Source organism: Taeniopygia guttata, chromosome 4, assembly GCF_048771995.1.
Source record: "Taeniopygia guttata chromosome 4, bTaeGut7.mat, whole genome shotgun sequence".
NCBI classification, from domain to species: domain Eukaryota; kingdom Metazoa; phylum Chordata; class Aves; order Passeriformes; family Estrildidae; genus Taeniopygia; species Taeniopygia guttata.
In genome coordinates, this window is record NC_133028.1 from 69687884 (window position 1) to 69710765 (window position 22882).

Sequence of the window (22882 nt, forward strand, 5' to 3'; positions counted from 1 at the left end):
CCTCTTGCCTCCCTCCTGAACAAGCCAAAGACAAGGGAGTGTCCTTGGTTCTCTCAGACTGCGCTTCAATATCAGCTCCATTATCCAGCAGGATTTCTACAACACCCACATGTCCGGCTGTAGCAGCCAAAATAAGCGGAGTAAACCCTGAAACAGAAAACGTGACAGGAGTTAAACCACCACAAGAGCAAGCCTAAAGGTTTCACATGAAGTCTAGGCTTACTGGGGATTTATTTAGTGGGGCACACTGGCAAAGCAGACAGGGTTTGTACTGCTATGGTGAGATACCCACCTTTCTTGTCCCTGTGTTCAATGTTAGCTCCTCTCTCCAGCAGGGTTTGAACCAGTTCTTCATGGCCACCAGCACAAGCCAGCGTCAAGGCTGTGTCGTGGTTACTCTCAGTCTAAACCAGACAGACATACACACAAGATAAATACTTGCTTTATCAAGTACAGCCTCTGTTATAGTGCACATTAGCCAAAACAACTGTACCCATGCCAAAAGAAAAAGCTTCTATAAGCTAAGGGTATGTTTATGGATGCCCCCCTTGACAGCTGTGTGCAAGTTCATGACAGGATTCTACCTCTCAAGGCAGCTCTGCTGGGAGATTTAAGAAGAAATCCTTAAGAAGAATTGGGATTCTTCAAGAACTGAGCTCTCATCTGTGCTCTGCTAACCAGATTAACTTCTTTACCACTGCTTGACTGTGACCTTTAGATGGTATAATGAAGATAAGAATTGTCTTTAATTCTTAGCACTCCAGTTCAGGAGTGCCAAAGACTTCATTAGGGCAGAATCCAAGCCAAGTGCCACAAGCAACTAAGTAGCAAGGGCTGATTTTCCAGAGGTTTCTCTCCTTTTCTCCACAGTGATCTCATGACTTTCCTCTGCTCCATGCTGCTTAATTCTCAGTCATGTTATGTACAGCCCACAGCTGTGCACAGATATATGCCAGTTAGTATGTGTATGCTTTTTGCTGATGGCCAGCTAGCTCCAAGTCAACATGAAGTTACTCTTTTAACAACTATTTTCAATATAGAAAAGCCTTTCGCTAAGTGGAAATGTGAGCTTGAATTATCTCCTCTTGCTAAAAAAACCCCACAGCAATTATTAGTTCCAAAACTTTCCGGTCAACAACTTGGAAGCACAACCAAAAACTTTGTGTGCAATACTTTAAGGCTTATTTTTGTCTTAGGATACCAGGCCAGAAAACATTTCATTTCTGTCAGTAGGCAACTCTGCTATTTATCATAATCACACTGACAACAAAGGAATAAGAAATACAAGTGTTTAGTCATTCAGAGACCATCTTTTTGTTTGGTGAGAGCACAGAGGAAAGTGGGTTGCGACTCTTGGGGGCGTTGCTCTGGCTTTCTAAAAGCAGCAAATCCAGTCCCCAGACCCCAATCCATTATACAGCAGAGCTGTCTGCCACCACTGCATTATTCAGGATGCAGGAAAATACAGCTTTGTGCATCTGTGAGTGGCAGGCTCACCTGGGCATCGATGTCTATAGCAGGGTAGATGGGCAGCATGGCTGAAGGAGAAATGATGGGACTCGGAGTCGGCGTCTGAGGTTGGGACACTGAGGTTGCAATGCTGTGGGTAGGAGTGTTTGACATTGCAGATGCTCTTCCACTCACTGCTGTTGGACAGAAGAACCACACTTAGTCAAAGCAAAACACTTCCCAAGTGTAATGTGACAATAAAGGGACAGTGGGATGAACTCCCACCAACAGATGGAACTCCTTAAAAACTCTTGTTTTCCACAAATACATGTATTCCACACATTGAGCCCAACCTTTGATCCTTTAACTGTTAGAATTTGAGCTATGAAAAAGGTTTACTGTATTCAATCAAAGAAAGAGTTAAGTATCAGATTGACATGTTTTTTAAAGCCCACCATCAGATTTCTTTTTTTTTTTTTTTAAACCCAAAGATCTTTCCTATAACAAATCAGCCATTATTTGGACCTGGAGCTCCGTACCTTTGGAAGCAGGGCTGCAGAACAAGTCCAACCAACGGGTATCTATGCAATTTTTCTTAAAACAGTTTAAATGTTTTCATGTAGAAGTCTGTCCAGCCTTCACCCCCATCCCCCATAAACATAACAAAAAAAGCAACAGGGCAGGATGCTCACACAGCAGAATTTGCTGAAACCAGAGAAGTGGAAGCTTTGTAACAGCGGGTTGCAGAGAGTTTGGTCAAGGCTTTAGGTAAGCAAAGGTAACACCACTTACAGTGATAACAGTGTATGGACACAGATAGCACCGACTGCCACACTCCCTGAAGTTCATTCTATACATGGGATGTTTAGGAGCACACAGCAAACTTGAGCCTAAAGCAGCTCTTGGGGAAAACAACCATTTTCCTAATTTTCCTCATAAGAACTCCATGTTTTTTTCCCCTGTCACTTCTCCAGTGTTTCCCTGGTGTAACAGCAAAGGCGAAAGTGAAGCACCACACACTTCTGCCCAGTTGACAAAAGCACTTTAAAATTAAAGTTTCCTAACTGATGCCACAAAACCTGTATCCTAACAGGCCCAGTAGTGTGCTCCCACCTCTACAAGGCAGCTTATTTTACAGCCATAATGAATTTAATTTTTGGATTCCCTACACAAAATCCCAGCAAAGAAGCTAATATTTGGCACCAGGAGAAGCAAAGAACCCTCAACTTCTAACACAAAGTATCATTAACCTTATATTTAAGACTATGTCAGAATTCAGAACTCAAACTCCCTTGATCTAGATCTTTGAGTGTCTTTTGAAAACTTATCTCACAAATCACACTAGGTATAGATTAAAATTACCATACTGAAGATATGCCAAAATATTTTGACATAAGGTCAAAAACTGCATGGTTTTAAGCAGTTTCTAAGAATTCCTGCTCAAGTCCCAGAGAGGGGACTGGGAAGCATATCACAGGAGACATTAGTAAATTCTCAGGCTAAAAAAAAAAGTCAAGTTAGTTAAGAAGGTCTCAGTTCAGGTAACGTGTACTTTTTACATTTGTAGTAAGGGGAGAAAAAAACAAAAAAAAAAAACCCCAATCACCCCTTGTCCAAAACACAAAACAAACCCAGAAAAGACAGAGGTGCACTTCAGCAAGAATTCACAAATTTAGTTCATATACCTACAGCACAATTCACTGGGACACAATACTCATTTTTACGGGTAATCCCTTTGATTATATTTATTTCAACATCACCGGCGTGGAGTTCAAATCTCTAATGAACATGCCAAGGGTGATGAACAGAATTTCTATGGTGTCCAAGTGAAAATATTCAAAGTTTCAACAACCCAAAAGGTTTTCACAGCAGTCCTGAGCACTGAGAGGAGTAACCAGCTAGCTTGATTCTACACGCTGAACACACTGACAATCAAATATTTATCTCTGCACTCTGCTCCTTGCCCTACTCTAATGGCCTAGTGGCAAAGTGAACTCAAGTCTGTACTTCACCATGGAAACATCACTAGTTCATGCCTGGGATAACCAAGTCTTCTAAGTTAGGTCACTACTGGAATATTTAGTACAGACATGACTTAGTACAGGACTACCTACGCCTTAGTCAAGCTTCTTGGTCGGAAGACATCGCCAAGCATTGTTTGACTACTCCAGTTCCAGTCTTGGACATTTGCTGGGGTATCAGACAATCAGCTTTGTGATTACTGATATTTGGAACAGCACTGCTCTTTAATTGATTTGCTTCTGGCCACACCTCAACGTTCTCTTAACGTGAATGAAGAGAGGACACCGTCAGAGCAGATGCCTCCTCCTCCATGCCCACTGGCCTCACCAGTGCGACATGCCCCTGTAATCCCACTTCTCCTCATGTGGTCATCACATGTCCCACAAGTGCTGTCCTGCTGTGGGCACAGGCCTGGCCTTATTCCTGTCTCCTGTAATGCCAACAGTACACAGACAAAAACTGTTCCACATTACACAGTGAGGCACAATGAGGGACAGAATGAAAAAATACTCTACAAGAAATATATGAGACATCTCAGCTTTTTCCAACTGGTTTCAAGCCAGCTCTACAGGCTTGTTCCACATCAGTTCCTTCTCTGCCCCCAGTTTCTCTGTAGTATCCTCAGTTATTACAAACCATGTTTGTACCACACAGCATTAAAATCACTCTAGAGCACTTGAGATGCAGAACATGCCTCGGACTGTAACTGTGCAAGCTATGTTCTGAATTCCTACCCAAACACTGGGCTGCTGCTGTGCAAGAAAGGCTCCATGGATGAAACCTGAGAACCACTGCACACCTAGAGTCTTGCTGGTTATTAGTTAAGAGTGTGCAAGGCAGCCTAAGGCAGGTCAGCCCAACATGAAACCAGCTCCTGCTCAGGTCCCAAGTGGGATACAACCTGATTTTCCTGGGATGTTGGCACTCTATTATTATTTTTTCAGTATTGAGTCTCTGTGAAAAGCTTACAGCCTGCTTTCCGATGTATTAATTTAAGTAGCTGCATTTCCAACTGACTCAACCCACAAGGTAGCTTCCAGGAATGCATTTTATCAAGTGCTTCAAGATTCCTGAAGTTCTTTGCGAAGCTCTTTGACTGGACATAATCCTTGGAATAATTTCTACTTTGTAAAAAGCTTTCTATTAAAAACAAGGTGGTTTTTCTCTTTAGATCTTTACCACACCACTTAACAGATGCAATGTTTCCATACAAGACTTACATAACTAATCCTAAAAAATATTTCTTTTTACAAGTCTCACAGCAAGTAAAAATCTTGCCCAACATCTGAAGCTCAAGAACGAACCTTTTGCTTGTCCTCAATTCCAGCAGGAACATAAAGGAGCCCAAAGGAAAAAATTAAGTATTATTTACTACTTATCCATTGTTTTCAACTAATTAAGCACAGAGATGCACATTAAAGTTTGCACAGTCAAGGTGAAGCTTTGTTTCTCTAACTGGTGCTGTAAGCACAGCTCTGGACTGCAGCTAAACTGGAGGCACCTCAGAAAGAAGAATTTAGATCCATAAGAATACTCTAGAAGCTTCTCTTAAAGCAGTACACGACATTACTGACCAAATACTTAGTGGCCACTTAAATGTTCTGTGTTACACTGAACCCATTTCAGCTCCACATTAAACTGTGATTTGTGGACTCACTACAGGCTAGCACTGAAGTTCTACACTCAAGCCAGTGTCTGTTCTTGCTTAAAAAAACACCCTATAATCAGGCACTTGACAGAAAATGAATTCAGGCTTCCTTCTAAACTGCATGTGTGCAGGCACTTACTAACAAGTGGGGCTGAGCAGAAACAAAATATTCACTTAAATTCACACTGGAAATACCTGACTGCCCAAAAAGGCACACACAGGCACTCGGCTATGCGGCAGGTGACCTGAAATGGCACCTTCTCAAGATGTGACATGCAGCTAAAACACATGTCCCAAACGTCCTAATTCCAGGTTTCACTTGTATTTAAACACAACTCAAGTGCATTGCACAGATTCTTTATAAGTTACCAAGAACTGCAATCATCCCAGCTTTTAAATTCATGTTGTCCTGTACCCCAGCAGTTCCACTAGAGAAACTGTTACTCTTAGTGCACGATAGATGTAATTCTATTTACTCTGTCATGCATACATTTGTGTTTTTATCCACTTCCTATCTTTACATCTGTGCTTCAATTTTAACAGAAGATTTCCATCAAAAAAGTTTCTGTCACCTTTAATGAAGTTTTGCCTGGACACAAGGCCACTCATCAGGTGTCTCACCTCAAAAGTGGTGTTCCAAATGCTTTACAAAATCACCACCTGGTAGTTTTAATCTGTTACCATACCTTCCACTGACTATGCTACTACTGTGCTACAACTCTTGAAGTACATGCAGGACCAGCTCCAGACTAACACCTTCTTGGAGACCTGCCTTCCACTGGCACACATCCCTCATCCTAACAGCTTTGCAAAGCAGACTTGTTCACATGGACATCACTTGCAAAAATGACAGTGCATTGGCTTAACCAAGAGCATCTTGGTACTTTTTCATCAAGTGACATTTTTTTTAAGAACATGTCCTACCAGTTTGTCTCTATTCAGCTAAGGGGTATTTCAATGACTGCTTGAGCATGGAAAGGGTTCAGATGAAGCACAATGGAGCGAGGTGTAAATTAAAACAACAGTCACAACTTGCATTTAAAACCTGCTTCATTCTCCTATTTTACTGCTTAAGGCCTTAGAGCATTCATGTCACTGGGCAAAGAATTCTCTGAAGTGATGACAAGAATTTGGTAAGGCTAAACATGTTTTCTGCTGGCAGCCATTTTTATGAGGAGACGTTTCAGAAAGCCATAGGATTATCGCCTTTTTTCCCCAAGCAGAAATAAAGGCTTCCAATAAGCAGACTACAGAAGGCCAACAGGAGCAGCTCTTATTCTGAAGATAAACCCACACGTCCCTCAGATTTTATAGGCTAGTTATGGTGCTGCAGTTGCTCAGCCTACAGCCTACTAGCTCTCCGCTAGTCCCAAGTACTACCCAGTACCATCATGGTGCTACTCCTGAGCTACAATCAGGCCAAAACAGAACTACCACACAAACTCTAATACACCCCTCCCCAAACTATGACAAATTAAAAATGCCACTCCACCATACCAACCTGACCAAGAGGCACCGTTAGCTCACCCTGCGAACTGAAAAGTTAAAAGCTAGTTTTCCCAACTCCTCAAGACAGGGATCAGAGGACGAGTGGTGCTTGCCATAGAGCTCGTGGGAATACACAAACACACACACACACATATAAAAAGAGTGGACATACCCTCAACTGGTCAAGCAAATATTATACCTGCTCATAACAATGTAAACCCACCTGCCATGATGTCATCCAGCGTGTCATTGAGCGTCTGAGCAGGGCTGGCTACCATTAACCCTTGCTGTGTTTCTGTCAGTATTCCTTGCCCCAGCCCTGCTAGTTGTGCTTGGCCCAGCACTGGCTGTCCAACTATAACACCTTGCAGTTCTGTAAGATTTGCGATGGACCCTGGAGGTAAGGAACCTGCTGCCAGAGGCAAAGCTTGTGGCATGGCCAGAGGCTGAACTGGTGCAAAACCCGTCTGCGCAGCAGCTTGCTGAGGGTCATCTTTGAGCAAGATGGGGTCCACTTGCTGCAATCGTGCATAGTCTCCCTCTGAGAGTTGTTCTCCTACCCCAACGGGAGTCAGTAGTCCCAGATGCTGGCAAGACTGTTGCTGCTGCTGCTGCTGGAGCTGAATTCTTTGCGCTTTTACCTCTAGATATTGCTTTTTTAGCTGCTGCTGAGTTTTCAGCTGTAACTCTCGCTCCACTTTCTGCAGTTCCTCCAAAATCTTTTGTTTCTTCTGAATTTGTTCCTCTCTCGTTTTGTTCAGCTCCTCAATCTTCTCTTTGGTGAGCTGGTCAGCATGTGCCAATTCCAGGGACTGCAGCTGAGCGTTCTTCTCTATGGCTTCTTTTATCCTCTGCTCCAGCTCTGTCAACTTGCCCTGAGCCTCTTCTACAATGCTCTCTGGAGACTGATTGGTGATGTAACCCTGTACATCCTGGTTGTTTGTTGGCAAGTGACTGCTGGACTTTTGTTTAGAAGCAGCTGTGTGAAAAAGAAACCCCCTCAGAAGCAATGGAAGTGCATACGAATGGCATCCTCATTACAGAGCTACTGCTGGGCCGCTGCGTGGCCGGCTACGCACCAGGGCACAGCACCCACAGAAGGTCAGCGTGTCCCGAAGGCCCTCCAAGAACACCTGCCAATTTGTACCCAGCAGTCGGACTGCAATTTAACAGGCCACACCAGTGCACATGCATCCCACAAAGCCCTGTGCTACGGTGACAGGTCTACTCCAGCAATCGTTACGCTTTTGCCAAAGGAAGCGATTGTCTCGAGCCGCTGTTACCGAGTGCTGCTACAAGAAAACTGGGAACAAAAAGCAAGGATATGCTGTCTCTTTACTTGGTGTTTTGCATCTGGTATGGTGTTGGGACATATACATATGCTTACAGCCCTGAAAGCGCAGCCCAAGGGACACAAAAACATCTGTAGGACTGAGACTAGGCTGCCGGTTTTGCAACCGACCTGGTACACTATAAGAAGTGCTATGCTTTCTAGAACTAGGCATCCTTTTGCTCCAGGTATTCAGGTTTGCACAGGTGACAGAGTGCCAGAACCCAGGACAGTCATTTAGATTTAGCAGGACCTAACAGGGTGTCTTTAGCCACTACATTTTATCCATAGCAGACATGACTTTGCCTGTGTCAAAGCTCAGCTGTCTGTCCAGGCAAGGCAAATGTTTCAGCCTTCCTGCAAGAACAAGCAATGGACTAATCCAACTGGTCTTTTATGCAGAAGTCCCCAGTAACACAGCTGACATGCTCTGCCATACCAGGTGGAGAAGCAACAATCGGTTAATTTTGAAGGGCGAAAGGCAAATCAAAACTCAGGATCTGAGGCAGTGGAGGTGCCCAGTTTCTTCCAGCCATCCTCGCCGTATCTCCAGAACAATACAAGTGTACACACAGGATTAATTTTAGGACATGCACGCCTGTATTTGTTACTGCTGATGCTTGATAAAAATTGCTTTTTGATGAGAATTCTTAAGTACAGAAAGCATTAAGTGTCAAAATGGCGAGAGCAAAATAGATGCAAATTTAGTCCTAGGAGGACCTGAGCCACATCAGACTAAAGATTTTACTGCACAAGAAATTCCGCCTTCAATCCAATTAGTCAAACCCACTCCCAGACTACTACCTAAGGTAACACAAGTAATCAAATCAACTATGATATGGAGATTAACATGGGTTTTGCAACTTCCATTATCCAATTTCTATAGACTTCTGGGTAATATTTTGCATTAGTTCTGTGTGTCAGACTAGAGATTTTAACATATTTACTTAGGCAGATTTCTTGACGTTTTATGATTACAGGGTTAGATGACTGATACTTGATGGATAAGCAAAGCCTTAAAAAAAAATTAAAAAAAAAAAAAATCAAAATTGCAGTTTCCTTGACTGAATCCACAAACACTCTTTATATGAACTACTCTGCTAACAAGTGCAAGCCTCTATCTTCTACCTAGGAAGGATATTTAGAAAATAAGCTCCAGAACTACAACTGACCTTTATTTCTGATGGGAAGGGTTGTGGCGACATTAGCAGGGGGTTTGTCAGGCTCCTGGGGTGGGACGACCATGGGCAGCGCCTGCACTGGTACTCGAGGAGCCTAAAACGTTGGATACTAACAGATTACTTTTCTCATACTCTGTGCTAGTTATAATTCAATAGAAGGTAAACAAAATCTGTGAGAAAAATAGAGTTTAATGGTGACTAAGAACATTCAATACGGTTTTTAATATGCTGAGTTCAGTAATTAACACCTGCAGATCACATGATCTCCACGTACTTGGCATTTTTAACCTAAAAAATTACTTGCTGAACTACACTCAGCATGGTATAGTGCTGCACAGCAAATACAAGCCACAATGGGCTATAAATTAAATTCTGTAGAGTTTCATTTCAGCACATCTTTGAACTTGCTGTTTTTTTCCACCTTCAGTGTTTTTTTTCCAGTAAAACTTAAGAGAATAAGTAAGAATGATGAGAGCACTACATCATAACATCCAAAATCTTCCCCAATTCCATTACAGCTCTAAGTAATTTTCAGTGTGCTCACCTACACTTCATGGTATGGCATGACTGACTCTTCTCTCACCTTTAAACTCTCGAGCAAGCAAGTGCAAGAAGATCACGAGCCCTGAAATCTTACCCTGTTTAGGTCATGGGATGGCGGGGTCAGCTGAGTGGCGTCGGGCGGAGGAGCAGAAAGCAAGTTGTTTGGGTAATCTAGAAGGTAACAAACCACGCTGGTGTGACCGCCTTTGGCTGCCTCGATTAGCATGGTCGATCCATCCTGAGGAGGGAAAGATCACAGAGTTAGAAAAGAGCATCACAAAAACAACACTGCAGCATTTTGGGAAACACAACACACTACCTATATGACTGCCCTCTGCTCTAGTAAATACTCCATCTCCACAAGTTCACATCTAAACCTAAAGACTTGATGAAGCATTTAAAAAGAAAAAAAGTACTTTAAAAATATTTCCTCTTCCACAATCATCACTTTACAGCTGGAGGGCAGCCTTTATCCTCAGGATGATCAAGAGACCTGCACTAACTCTAACACGTACATGAGCAGAACATCTGCTTGTGCGAACTTCCATTTAAATCATCATAGGCTGGGTGAGTTGTAGAGAACACAAAAGGAGAAAATCCAGCTGGGTATCCTTAGTTTTAGAGGAAAATAAGGCAGCTGAGGGACAAACCTTGAGTCTGTGTGTGGGATCAGCACCATGAGCTAGCAGTAACTCCACCACTGCCAAGTGACCTCCAGCACAGGCCAGCGACAGCACTGTGTGATCGTTGTTCGCTGTGGTCCTGTTCACATTTGCTCCTGCAGAAACACAATGGCAAGCATCAGCTGAAACTGACTTCAACAGGTGCACCTCTGCCAAATCTAACAGAATTAACTACTCTGCAATTTACACAGAGAAAATTCCATCCTGCCAGATGTCCTACTCCATGCAAGGTAGGAACAAGAAAAATTCATGAGAACCAGCACAAGAAAGGGAAAACAGAATCCCCAGTTTGTACTGAAACATCAAGCAAGCTATAGTCAAAATCTGGAAACCAATAAGCACTTGTAGCTCAACTGCCAAAGACAGTGCTCCAAAGCTGCACCACAGGCCATGGAGACCCCAGGGATCCCTACTACTGCTGCTTTTATTAGGAATTAAAGACTGAAATACACTATTTTTACAACTACACGCAGTTCCACTCATCTCAGCAGAAACCACATGTAATCATTACATGCCTAGTTGGAGAATCAATTGCCTATTTGAGCTAGGATATTTAAAACAAATCCAAGGAAGTTACACTAGGCTCTGACATGTGAAGTATTTCTAAAGTCAGGAAAACCCAAACCATTCCACACTCTTACCTTTGCTAATCAAGAACTGAACAGTGCAAACATGACCTGCCCTGGCAGCTTTCATGAGAGGGGTTCTTCCACCTTCTGACTCATGCTCCTAGAGCAGATAAAGAAAAGCTTCAAAATCCAAAGTAGCATGTGAAAGAAGGCAAGCCAGCCTCCTGGATTTCTGAATGGAACATGGAACATCCTTCTCTAGTGTTTCACAAACTTAGACATAAATATTTAGCTGATGTTGGAACCAAGGGTACCTTGAAGGCAGATGAACCATTCATCACCTGTCTCTGCACAGGTCTGACTCCTGGACAAAAAGCACTCAAGGCACACGAGGGGGATTTTAGTTAAACAGGACATCTTCTGACATGCTTAACATCACTTTTTTGATAACACACTGGTGTACAAGCCTACTGAAAAGTAAAAATCAGTTTACCTCCATCATCTTAATTCATTTACAGCACACCAAACAGAATGTCAACTATCTGATGCATAAGGAATAGAACATATTTGTAGATATAAGGATTAACCCAGAATCAGCTCAACAATTTGAAGCCGAATACCATGTCAAAAGAATGAAATCTCCTATTTTCCTGTCCAGGCAACCTTGAATGGCCTGGAAATGCTTTAGATTTCAATCACCAGAGGACTGTAACTGACCTCAGCGCTTTAGAGTAATCTAACAGCCCAAAATACATTAAAGAATGTGCCAATTTTCAGCAATGAACACAGAAACAAACAGAAAGAATATTAGGTGTTGATAATTTAATATTCCACTTCAATAATTTAATAATTTAATATTCTACTTTGATTTTTCAAAGAAGGTAAATGACTTACCAGATCTGCACCTGCCTGAAGTAAGACATCTGCTACATCGGTGTGGCCATTTTCACAGGCGTACGTCAGAGCCGTGTCACCTGTTGCTGTTGTTGCGTGCACATTAGCCCCTGAAACAGAAAGCACAAAACCTTGTAAGCTTTATGATGGGCATTACAGAAAACCTACAAGCCGCCACAATGTTTACAGGATCAAATGGCAAATGAAAGTTCCCCCTTCCAGTCCAGCATCTATTAAACTGATAACTTGATCGGATACTCTAGAGAAATAAAAACATAAACTGCAAGTTAGCTCCAAACAAGTTTACATCAACTCAATCTTCAAAAGCTAAATTAAGACTCCAACCAGGGACTTTGGGCTTCCAAGACATTCACAGTCAACTTCAAGGAGCTGCTAAAGAATATGTAATGAATAGCCTTTACAAAAGTGTTAATAAAATGAGTCCATACCCGCAGCTAATAAATATTTAACCAGCTCCAAATGCCCCTCTTGAGCAGCCTCCATCAAAGGTGTGGAACAGCCGAGTTCTATGTCAGCTCCTGCTTTAATGAGAAAATCGGCCACCTCCAAAAACCCTCCGCAGCAAGCCAGAGTTAATGCGGTTTCTTGCGTCTCCTCTGTCTGAGCATTGATGTTTGCTCCTTCAAACAATATAAAACACCAGTTACAGAGGGCAAGATCAGCACATAAACCACTTCCATATGCACAAGACATCTTACTACCGAAGAAAACAAAAAACACAGCAGCTTAAGGCTTCTTCCCCAATACATGCCTCGCTGAGCTGCAGCCCGCAGCAGTTACCTTGCCCAAGTAACAGTGCCACCATCTCCTCGTGGCCTTCTCGAGCTGCCTCCATCAGTGGCGTGTATCCTTCATCATTGACCTCTTCCAAGTTAGCCCCACGTTCAATCAACAGAGCTGCCAGCTCCACGTGCCCGCCACAGGCTGCCAGAGTCAGCGGAGACTCGAAGGAGTCTGCAGGCATGTTCACCTGAGCGCCACTGTCCAGAAGTAATCTTGCCACTTCCACGTGACCATCCTGGAAATACCAAAAAAAGCAAGATCAGAAGACTGACCAAATGGAAAAACTGCTTTTCTCCACTTTTGTCACAGACTCAAATTCCCTCTGAAGACACAAAAATCAATGAGTGAGTAAAATGAGTCCAAAAATACAATTAAACTTGCTGAACAGTTTTTCTGAATATTTGCCTAAATACTTGGATAAACATCTGCCATACTGAACAGGCACTTGTAGAAACACTGAGCATGTTTCACTGAATATGTGCCATGAACCTCACATCAGACCTCTCTGTCAATGGTGTAAGCAACAAGAGAGACAATTTTGCATCAGACTTCAACTTACTTGGGGTGGGGGGGAACTCCAAAATAAAACCCAGAAAGTCAAGAGGGAGCTCGCCACTATTTTAGAAGCTTGTCTCCTCCACAAGAACAATAGTGAGGTTCTTTTGCTTCCTCCCTTTCTTAAGAAGCAGCCGTGTACACTGACCTGGCTTGCCTCGTGGCTCCTGCAAAACTATTTCATTGCTAATTTAACAGCAGAGTCAAGACTTAGTTTCTTCTTCCAAGAGAAAAGCCTAAAGGACACCACTTGTCAGGGGCTCCTTACACATCCCAGGAGCCATCCACCTGAGCAACAGCCATCCCTTGGCAGGATTCTGTCAGGGTTTTCCAGACACTATGATTGTGCCATCAAACCCCTTCTACTAAAAGGCAGCTCCTAAATTTGCTTTCTTTCTTGAAAAATACTTCAGCATAGGATCTCCATCATATTTTAAGTATTCCATAAATTCAGGAACTATTTGAAGTGGCTTTTCAGCTCCATGTTTACACTGGAGGCCTGACAGTGACACAACCCATTGCCATTCCATTCTGCTTTGTTCAGACAGAAGCAGAGACTGGCTCAGTCGATGCACTCCAACAACAGCAAAAACTCTCCAAGATGGTTTTCTCCATGAGGAGATGGCCACCATTCCAACTGGGACGAACCACAACCTGACAAACAAAACACCAGAGGGCTGCAGCGAATAAACAGCCACTCATCAGGAACACAAGGCTTTCCCAAGGTTGTCACTGAACGAGGTAAGTACACCTTCATCTCAGATTAATTCCTAAGAGGCAGCAAATCGCATCCACAGCCATCCTTGCCAAGCTGGAAACCACAACTCCAAAAAGCTCTTTTCCAGACAAAATACCAAACTGCATCTGACATTTTTCCGCTTCATTTTCTCAAGTGTTTCATACCTTATTCTGATATCCAGGGAGCAAAGCACAGTTTCCTCTCGGAAAAATATCTAGGACATTAACTAGGACATATTCACCTTTTACATGAAATGACAGTACTATTTTAGGGAAAAACTCCAAGCCTCCATAAAGAATCTTTCCTCAGGGAAATGCGGAGACGGTGCCTCATCCATCAGGCTCTGGCAAGACAGCGAACTGCTCACCCCTGATCCACAATGAGGATGGCACGATGCAGCACCAAGGCTTGCTTCAAAGCTTCCTATGTGGGCCAAGCAGCCTGGAGGAGAGCTGCTGGAGCTCCACCACACAAGGGAATTGGATCCATGTTTTAATAAATCCTGCAATGGGGTGTGGTTGTTGAGCTCTCCTACAAGAGCCAAGAAAAGCCTTCCAACTGGTAATAGATCACAAAAATTCACCTGAGCAATCTTCATGAGAGCACTAGCTGCATTTTAAAGCTGAAGCTCTGTGGGCAGCAGTCCTTTAGCGAGAAGAAATACCAACTAGATCAACCTGCTTTTTGCTCCCACTAGCAAGTGCCATTGTACAACACCTCATGTGCATTAAATCAATATTAACTTCTGTACAAAAAGTACTCAGGCACAAGTCTTCCTGAACACACAAAGCTGCAGAAAGGTTGAAACCTGCACTGGCTATGCCACAGATAGACAATTCTGTGAGGACACATTCAAGCTCAGTGCTGTTCCAGAGAAGAAGTTTTCTTGTGCCACTGAAGAGCAGTAACTGTTTCTGCACAAAGAACATGCTGAGATGGGAGTCCTTGCTCTGCTTCATTTCACACTGCAAGGTTTTTAAATACTGCTAAGAGAAATCTGCTCCTTCTCTCATCAGCAGAGCTGGAGGTACAAGACTCTCAACTATCTGCCAACTCTGAGCACCAGCATGGAACTGCCTCACTAGGAACAGCTTCCTGCAGAAATAAGGGAGGAGAATTTTTTCCTATTGCTCAGTAATTTTAACAAAAATTAGGTCTTAACATCTCTGAGGGTGTGACGGAATCTTGTTAAAAAGGCAGAAGAGAATGGCAAGGAAAGGAAGGCTTGATCCATAGCTCCACCACAAGAACATCCTGATGGGAAGGCAACTGCAACATCAAACAAGGTCATTTTACCATCAACTCTCAGGACCTGGCTGCAAGGCCATCACCAAGGACATTTAGGTGGCTGCTCTAGTGTGATTCAGGGTGAGACAAAGGACAGCTCAAGTTCTGTTTACCTACGTGACTTTCTTTGCAACAACTTTCAAGAAGTATAATGGTTTCTGTTAATCATTCCCCGTGTGAAACCATTAACTTCCTTCAAAAGACACAACTGGCCGATTTTAGAACCATTACAGTTGTTTCAGGGAAGGCCACTAAACAGGGATTTACTCCTCTACAGCCACGGGTTCAGAGTGTGACATTACACATGGCTAATGCCATGAAAATCCCAACACATGAGGAATCTATTTGGAGAGATAAAAAGGAAATTCAAGAAATTAATTTTCAGTTTAATAATAGTTAGCTTCCCATCAAGCAGACAAGAGAATCAAAACATCACAGCTAGATTCCGTACCAGAAGGAAACTAAAAGGAACCACTTTCTCCATCTTCAGCAAGAAGAGACAGCCCACAGACCTCACTGCTCAAGCCTTAGGTCTCTTACCATGCATGCCTCCATGAGAGCAGTGTGCATCTCATCTGTCTTATGCTCCTGGTCTGCCCCAGCTTCCAGCAGAAACCTCACCATTTCCAGATGGCCTGCATGAAGAAAACAGTTAACAGACTGAAACTGCTTGAGAAAGTGCATTTCAACACTCATAGAAATCTAAAGTACATAATGAGAGTTATGGATATCCATGTCACAACATAAAAAGTCTACCCTGGAAAGGTGTGTTTGTATCTCTGCCATCTACACGTGCAGCAGCTTATCAGTGTAGCTGGTAATAAAACATAAATAAAAGACTAAAACTAACTTCTATACAGGTGTCACACAAGCACCTCTGCTACTAACATAAACTACTCCATGATGGCGGCAAGGGCCTAACAAAACACGGCCTAAGCGACTATAACAGGAGCTGCTGGGCTGTAGGGACATACTTTGACTCTTAATTAAACATCTTCACGCCTTTCTGGGGTGCTACAAGTTTGCTGCCTAATGCTCTAAGGGAGGAAACAAAGGCCTGTTGTCCTCAGCACTGACACCTAAAAGGCAAGGCCCTAAACCTGCCATGATTTGCATGTGCCAAGTCCTGTAACATCAAATATTTTCTCTATTTAAGAAGAGGTACCTGGCATAACACAGCTGTAATACAGAAAGTTTAGCTTATTCTGTAATATAAAACATTAGCTCCTTGTCTCTTCATTTGTTTAACAGAGCATCTTCTAAATAATCATACTTCAGACCAAAGGTTTAGATCTTGATACTCAGACTGCACACAGATGATTTTGCATATGGCACAGGTGTGCTGTATCACAGCCAGGACAAGAGCACCACAGTGTCTGCTCACACCCTTTAAATTCCCCTGGTCGTGGGCAGCAAGGCTGAAGGAATCCACGCTCGCCCCTGACACCTCTGCACGCTTGTTAGCGTACCTTTGTAGCAAGCCAGCGTCAGCGCGCTCTCCTTGAACTCATTGGAATGCGTATTGATGCCCGCTCCGTTCTCCAGCAGCACCCTGGCCACCTCCACGTGGCCGGCGCTCCCGGCCTCCATCAGCGGCGTGTGACCGTTCTCGTTGTGGTCCTCAATGCTCGCGCCCGACTCCAGCAGCACCTTCACAACATCCACGTAGCCCCCGGCACAAGCGTACGTCAGGGCTGTGTTGCCTTAAGCCAGAGAGAACAAGGGTTGGAAACAGAACCTGATGGCCTTCCTCGACCCAGAACTTCACCTGGTGCTCCAATCCATCCCTTTTACCTGGATACCTGACAGAAGAGGGTTTTTCAGGCTACAGATGAAGAATTACAGGGAGGGGGATATCAGTAATGGCACCAAGCAGCTCAGTGCTGACAGACTGAGGATCTCCTTGTGCCTGCACTGATGCACCTCTCTTCCCATTTCTAACCCAGCCTCTGTCACAAAGCCCCATCCGTTTTCCTGCTAATCAGCAGGAAGAAGAATGAAAGCTCAAAACCAGGAGCAGAACAAACTGCTGCTTCTACATCAAGTCTTAAACACCTGCAAGGGGCTGGCTCCAAAATGCTCCTAGTCTTTACAAGGAGAGAAAAACAACTTCAATAGAAAAAAATACAAAAACATAAATCTGCATATAACAGTCGAAGAATCTGCCTCTGTGAAAGACATCTTGAAAAATATAAAAGGTCAAGGTCTTATTGCCACCAAGAAAACTATTTCACTGAAAAAATATTTAAAAAATAAATAAGGGGTCTTCTGGTATCCCTCTCTCCCCCTCACTCAGAGTCAGCTCTCTATTCATCAGTCACTGCTGACTACACACCAGCTCTCCACTTCCAGGCTACAAGAACTAAGATTTCCCAGTCTGGTCACTTCAACACAAACGGCTAGCAAGTTACAATGGAAAGAGGGGAACGGGGGAACCATCTTCTCACGTTTCCTGTCTTCCCCTTGGACTTCCTGACCTGCCACCAAATAACTTTTCCACATACATGCAAACTTACCAAACTGTGCTTAAAATGTGATAACAAATCCTAGGTACTCAAACACCTTCCAGTTACTAACTGACCTTATCCACCTTTGCATGTCTCCATAATACCTGATCTGCATCCAGCAATATTTCAGAGTTTCACTTAGAAAAGAGAATTTAAATGGCAAAACCACAAGGAAGCATTCTGCCTTGCTGGGCTGAGAGCCACTGCTCCCAAACTAGCATGTCAAGTTCCCTGCATACCACATATCCCAGCTCTGCAGTCATTCCCAGGAGCCTCCTTACCTGTGGATGACTGTGCGTTCACATCAGCACCATGAGCTAGCAGCAGCTTGACAATTTTGACGTGCCCGCCATTGGCAGCAGCCATTAGAGGTGTGATGTCTCCTTTGATTCCCCGGTCCTCCACATTGGCATGCATTGCCAGGAGAACCTGCCAAGAGACAGTGATCAGCAAGCACAGAGTGACAAACCCTGCCTCTGCACTACAAACCCCCACCTTCCCCACAGTGTTGGGGGAGCAACCCTCGCAGAAAATAGGCATTGAGAATGCATTAGCAACATTTAGTGCGTGTGTGAGACTCATTTGACAGTCAGCTGCCATTTCTCACTACACCTTAACACCCCCTTGCAGGTGCACAAAATGCTAATACATTGCTAATAACATTTCTTTATGTACAACACACATACAGAGCACAAACAGCTGAGAAACCAACCTGTGCAAGCTCATAATATCCTGCTGAGCAGGCCAAACAAAGGAGGCTTTCCCCTTCTTCTGTGTGCTCGTTCACACTCCGGCCTTCAATGAGCAGCTTCCGCACAGCATTCACATCTCCTTCGGAACAAGCCTCGGCCAAGCTGCGGCTAACAAGGGACAAAGCATTCAGAGTGGAAATGGACTATGCCTCCACTCCAGTGCACCATGAGGACACAGTCAGCAAAAAAGGAAACATGAGCTAAAAACCTGCCAACTGCTAATTAAACAAGTGCCAGTTTTACACTTTAGCTTTCCCAGCTAACTCGGCTGAAAATTAAGTCGCGTTCATATCCACTCCTCCTATTAATTTTTAACAGAAGTTTACTAGAGAAATATATGCAGGATGTCCCAGGACCAGAGGACATGGAAATCACCTGTCAATCTCGAGAAAACTTTATTTGTTCAGCACTGTAACTACTAAATAAACTAAAACAAATCACCCACATCAGTCTTCTCTTGTAGGAGTTTTAACCACTTCTATTCTCTCCTGTGCTGAAAATACCAGGATCTTGTAACCAGACACAATTTTCATACACAGAGAATCAGTTCTGAAGTATCTCTCTTCACTACATGTTGACGTTTTTTTTTCATTTCCAAGAATCTCTGTTCCTGTAACAACTTTGGCAACCACCACCATTCTCAAGAAAGAGGTGCAGGGGAGAAGAGGGGATCCAGACAGAACAGAAGCAGACATAACCCATAATTATACTGGTTTTCATGCTGTTCCTACAGCAAGAAATCCTTCTTCAGAGTTATTCTGTATAGAAGGAACAAACGTCCACCTAGCACAACAGCACTTGGCTGTTCCTAATAACACTGTCTCCACTGCACTGAAGCCTTATAGCAGCCTGGAAGGAAACCTCCTTCTTCTTTCCCTCCTGAATACCCCAGTAAGACAAAATTGCACATGTAAAGCCACGAAGTCCAGTACAAGAGCAGCAACTCCCTGGCTGAGGCTCTATCCAGGGCCCTATGTAACACTGACTGCTACGGAGCTCCAGTCCCTCAAGGCTGCTTCCCTTCCTCAATTAAAAAGGCATTCTGAAATTTCCTACAAGATTTTTTCTGATCTGAAATCTTGTTTCATGCTATCACTGAATGACCCATTTGGGGATGTGCAACTGTTTGTAACAGTTCTCAAGGCCCACACTACTCAAGAGCTTAGAAATGTTTCTATAGCTGGTCACGAAAAACTCCTTGGAGTGTCATTCCATAATTCTAAGCAGCATGAATTGCTTCACTACTGCAAGACCTGCCAGTCCACAAATACTTAAGCAGGAGAAGCAAAGGTGATAACCTGGCACCAATTCCACTTGAGTAAGAGTTTCATCATCCCCTAAGCACAAGTGCTAGAACAAGAAAAACCGCTTCTAGAAGTAGCAAAGGGCTGAAAAGCTCCAGGACAAAAGCTGGCTTACTTGTCTGTCTGCCCTGCATTGGCTGTGCTCTCCGCTCTCATCCGGGTCAGCGCAGCGGCAGCTTCATCCAAGGCGCAGCTGACCGAGGAGGTCAGCCTGCGGAGCACCTCGGGGTCTGCAAAGGCTTTCCCATCCGCTGTCGACAGCTTCCCTATTCCTGCCGTTCCAATCCACAGCCGATGGGGACGCGTGCCAGCAAAGGAGAGAACACACAAGTTGAAAATCAGCCTGTGAGATCTGTCAGCAGGAGCATTCCAAGCACAATCAACTACAGCTTCCAAAACTATGTGTTTAACTGCTCACAACGCTCATTAAAAGCTGCATGTGACTGAAACTCTCCAATCCACAGAAGGAATCAGTTTTTAGCTACTGAAACTACTTAATGTAAGCAACTATTAAAGCTTTTCATACAGCAACTACTACAAAATAAAACCTATTGAGCAATTTAGGGTTTGACATAATGGCACATGCCAAAGTCAGGTATCCATTTTGACTCAGGCTTTTAGAACACCAACACTGAAGAAATCTGATTGGAAACATCTTCACATGAAATTCTGATTTTCCAAACCTTGGAACAGTCTAAAATTAACTTCCTTCTCTTCCATGAGACCCTTGCCAAATCCACCCTGCCTACATTTTGCAGCTGTATCGTGCTCCTATGGATTAGCCTTACGCAAGCGATTCCAGTATGGACTCTTGGAAGGGCTTTGGGGTTAAACCTGTACGGGACACGAGGACTTACCCGCAGCTTCAAGTAAAGCTTCTAATCTTGCCTGGGTTTCGGGATCTACTGTTCTCAGGTCAGCACCATCAGCAGTACTTGACAGCAGCAATTTAGAAGCTGTTTCCAACATAGGGTTTTCGAGATCATCCTGATCCAAGATAAACGATTCCACCTGAAAAGTAACAGATCTGGTTTAAGAACCATATAATGGACCAAAATAGACTTAAACCACAAAAAACCTACAGATGCATTATTTAAGTATTTTATTTTTAGTACTTTGTTGGCTTCAGGTATCTCACTTCAGGTCTGATGTCTCCTAATCTAACATCCAAAGGAAAGAACTATAAGGGCAAGCAACACCTTCCACATAATACCAACACCACTACAAAATGATTTCACATCACAGCATCTTTCTCAAGAAAGCATTTTCTTAAACTTGATCTATGGAATCTGTGTATCTGCCTGTAGATCTGTATATCTGCCTTTTTTAGAAAACAGATGCTGAGTTGTCCAAATTCTTCTGCAGACCCTAGTTTTCTGTGCTGTCCATCTGTTTTTGCTGTGAAATAGGCAGAAATTAGGAACATGGTGAGTGTTTTAGAAAAGAAAGCCCTAATATTTTGTGTTATCCTGCCTGCTAGAGGACAACTGGGGCAAGTAGTTCAGAGAAGACACTTCTCTCAGCCTGTGACCTAGTCACTGAAACAATTACCAAATTATAAAGATCAAGTTAAACATCCCCCTAACAAAGCTCAACAGCTTCCAAAATTCCCAGTTTCAAAACCCAAACCCCAATCCAAATCTAAAATCAGAATAAATTTAAATGCCATTCTGTCCAACAGAGAAATCACATGTGTCAGCCCTACAACAATTAAAAACTGCAGTCACCTCTGGATAAAAGCAGCCACTGTCTATATCTGTTCCCACATGGAATATACCTCATTGAAACAGAAAATTTATTTTATTCTTAAACTTCATTTGTGTCTCCGAAGTTTCAAAGCAGTCCCATGAGTATCACAAGTTCAGATTCCTGCGGATAAATTCCCCAAGAATCCATCTATGTGGGCAGATAAACCAGAAGAGCAAGCAGTTCATTCAAGGACTCCTGGAAGGTCCCTCCAGCCTCCCATCCATTCTCTTGTCAGAAGTGGGGAGCTCACACAACTTTTGCCTTCTGCCATCTGTCTCCCACTCAGCACTTCACCCAGCTTCAACCCCAATCCCTTGTTTGCTAAGGAAGGCAGTCTGAGCTCTACTTTTCCATTTCCTTCATTTTATCCCTTCAACACCACTGTTGAGAAACAAAGCCTCTGGTCAGCTCCTGGCAATACACAAACACACATCTCAAGGGCACCTCTAAAGACTCTCTCTGCTCTTTTGCAGCCTCTCTACCCTCCTCCTCCAAATCTGGGAACATCAAGCCGAAAGGGAGGACTTCCAGCTTTAGATCAAAGTGGCTCTGATGCCAAGAGCAGGCCAGTCCAGCAGCACTGCCTGTCGCTCCTCAGCAGTGTTTTCTCCAAGCCACACAGGCTGCTCTCTGCTCTCTCCAGTTTGGCAAACTGGTGAAGGCAACTCCTACTTTCTTCCCAAGTCCTAAAGAACCCTGCCTTGGCGGGGTCCTCTGCCCACCACTGCTCTCTGCACCTACACTGATATTTTAGGCCTGTTTTGGTTCATCTGAGGACTTGCCATTTGTCTTCTTCCAGAGGACAGCCAGCCTGCTGCGGCAAGACAGAGGAACCGCTGCGCTGCTCAGGAGCCAAGCGACAGATTTCACCCCTGGAAAGGCAAACTCCGGAACCGTGGAAGGATTCTTGGCTCACCCAACTCATGCAAAATCCCAACTGCTCAGACTAACTGAAAAAAAATCTCCTCCAAGTGAAATAATGAACAGCTGGTCGTGGTTCTTCCTAACACTGAAATATTTGCTAAGAAAAAAGTCAAAATAGGAAAACTACTCTCCCCCACACAGATCCTCTCCCCAAAATTAGGTCTTTCATGCAGTTTAAGCTTCAAATGGAAAACCTTCCCATCTTCCTTTCAGCTAAGAATATGTGCATGGTGTGAGTAAATAAACAACCCAAGGAGAACAGGGAGCCACCCACAATCAACACAGCACCGAGACTCCCATGAGGAACCAGGAGAAAACATCCTCACAAGAAAGTTTGGGGAATGTTTATATTATGTGCTGTCACTGAAAACATTTCAGAACAGTATCAAGAAATTATCTTATTAGAAAAACACTTGACACTATTTTTTAATATTAAATACATAGTAAAAATCTT

The 22882-nt window shown here is 43.5% G+C and overlaps 1 protein-coding gene across 11 annotated transcripts in view; it reads right to left on the reverse strand.

Annotated features, from left to right (window-relative positions):
- ANKRD17 (ankyrin repeat domain 17) overlaps positions 1–22882 on the reverse strand; it is a 67975-nt gene that overhangs the window by 13487 nt on the left and 31606 nt on the right. For 6 of the 11 annotated variants that reach the window (XM_072928914.1, XM_072928912.1, XM_072928917.1 and 3 more), the window contains exons 2-18: positions 20613–20766; positions 19871–20027; positions 18412–18559; positions 17981–18128; positions 16662–16895; positions 15733–15827; positions 12609–12846; positions 12257–12448; positions 11808–11917; positions 10986–11073; positions 10312–10439; positions 9756–9899; positions 9110–9212; positions 6831–7586; positions 1498–1646; positions 293–404; positions 2–147 (exon numbers count right to left, since the gene is read on the reverse strand). In XM_072928914.1, the coding sequence (XP_072785015.1) occupies positions 2–147; positions 293–404; positions 1498–1646; positions 6831–7586; positions 9110–9212; positions 9756–9899; positions 10312–10439; positions 10986–11073; positions 11808–11917; positions 12257–12448; positions 12609–12846; positions 15733–15827; positions 16662–16895; positions 17981–18128; positions 18412–18559; positions 19871–20027; positions 20613–20766 (3102 nt within the window). The remainder of the gene's footprint in view (position 1; positions 148–292; positions 405–1497; positions 1647–6830; positions 7587–9109; positions 9213–9755; positions 9900–10311; positions 10440–10985; positions 11074–11807; positions 11918–12256; positions 12449–12608; positions 12847–15732; positions 15828–16661; positions 16896–17980; positions 18129–18411; positions 18560–19870; positions 20028–20612; positions 20767–22882) is intronic. The other 5 variants (XM_072928915.1, XM_072928913.1, XM_072928918.1 and 2 more) reach the window with 2 other exon arrangements.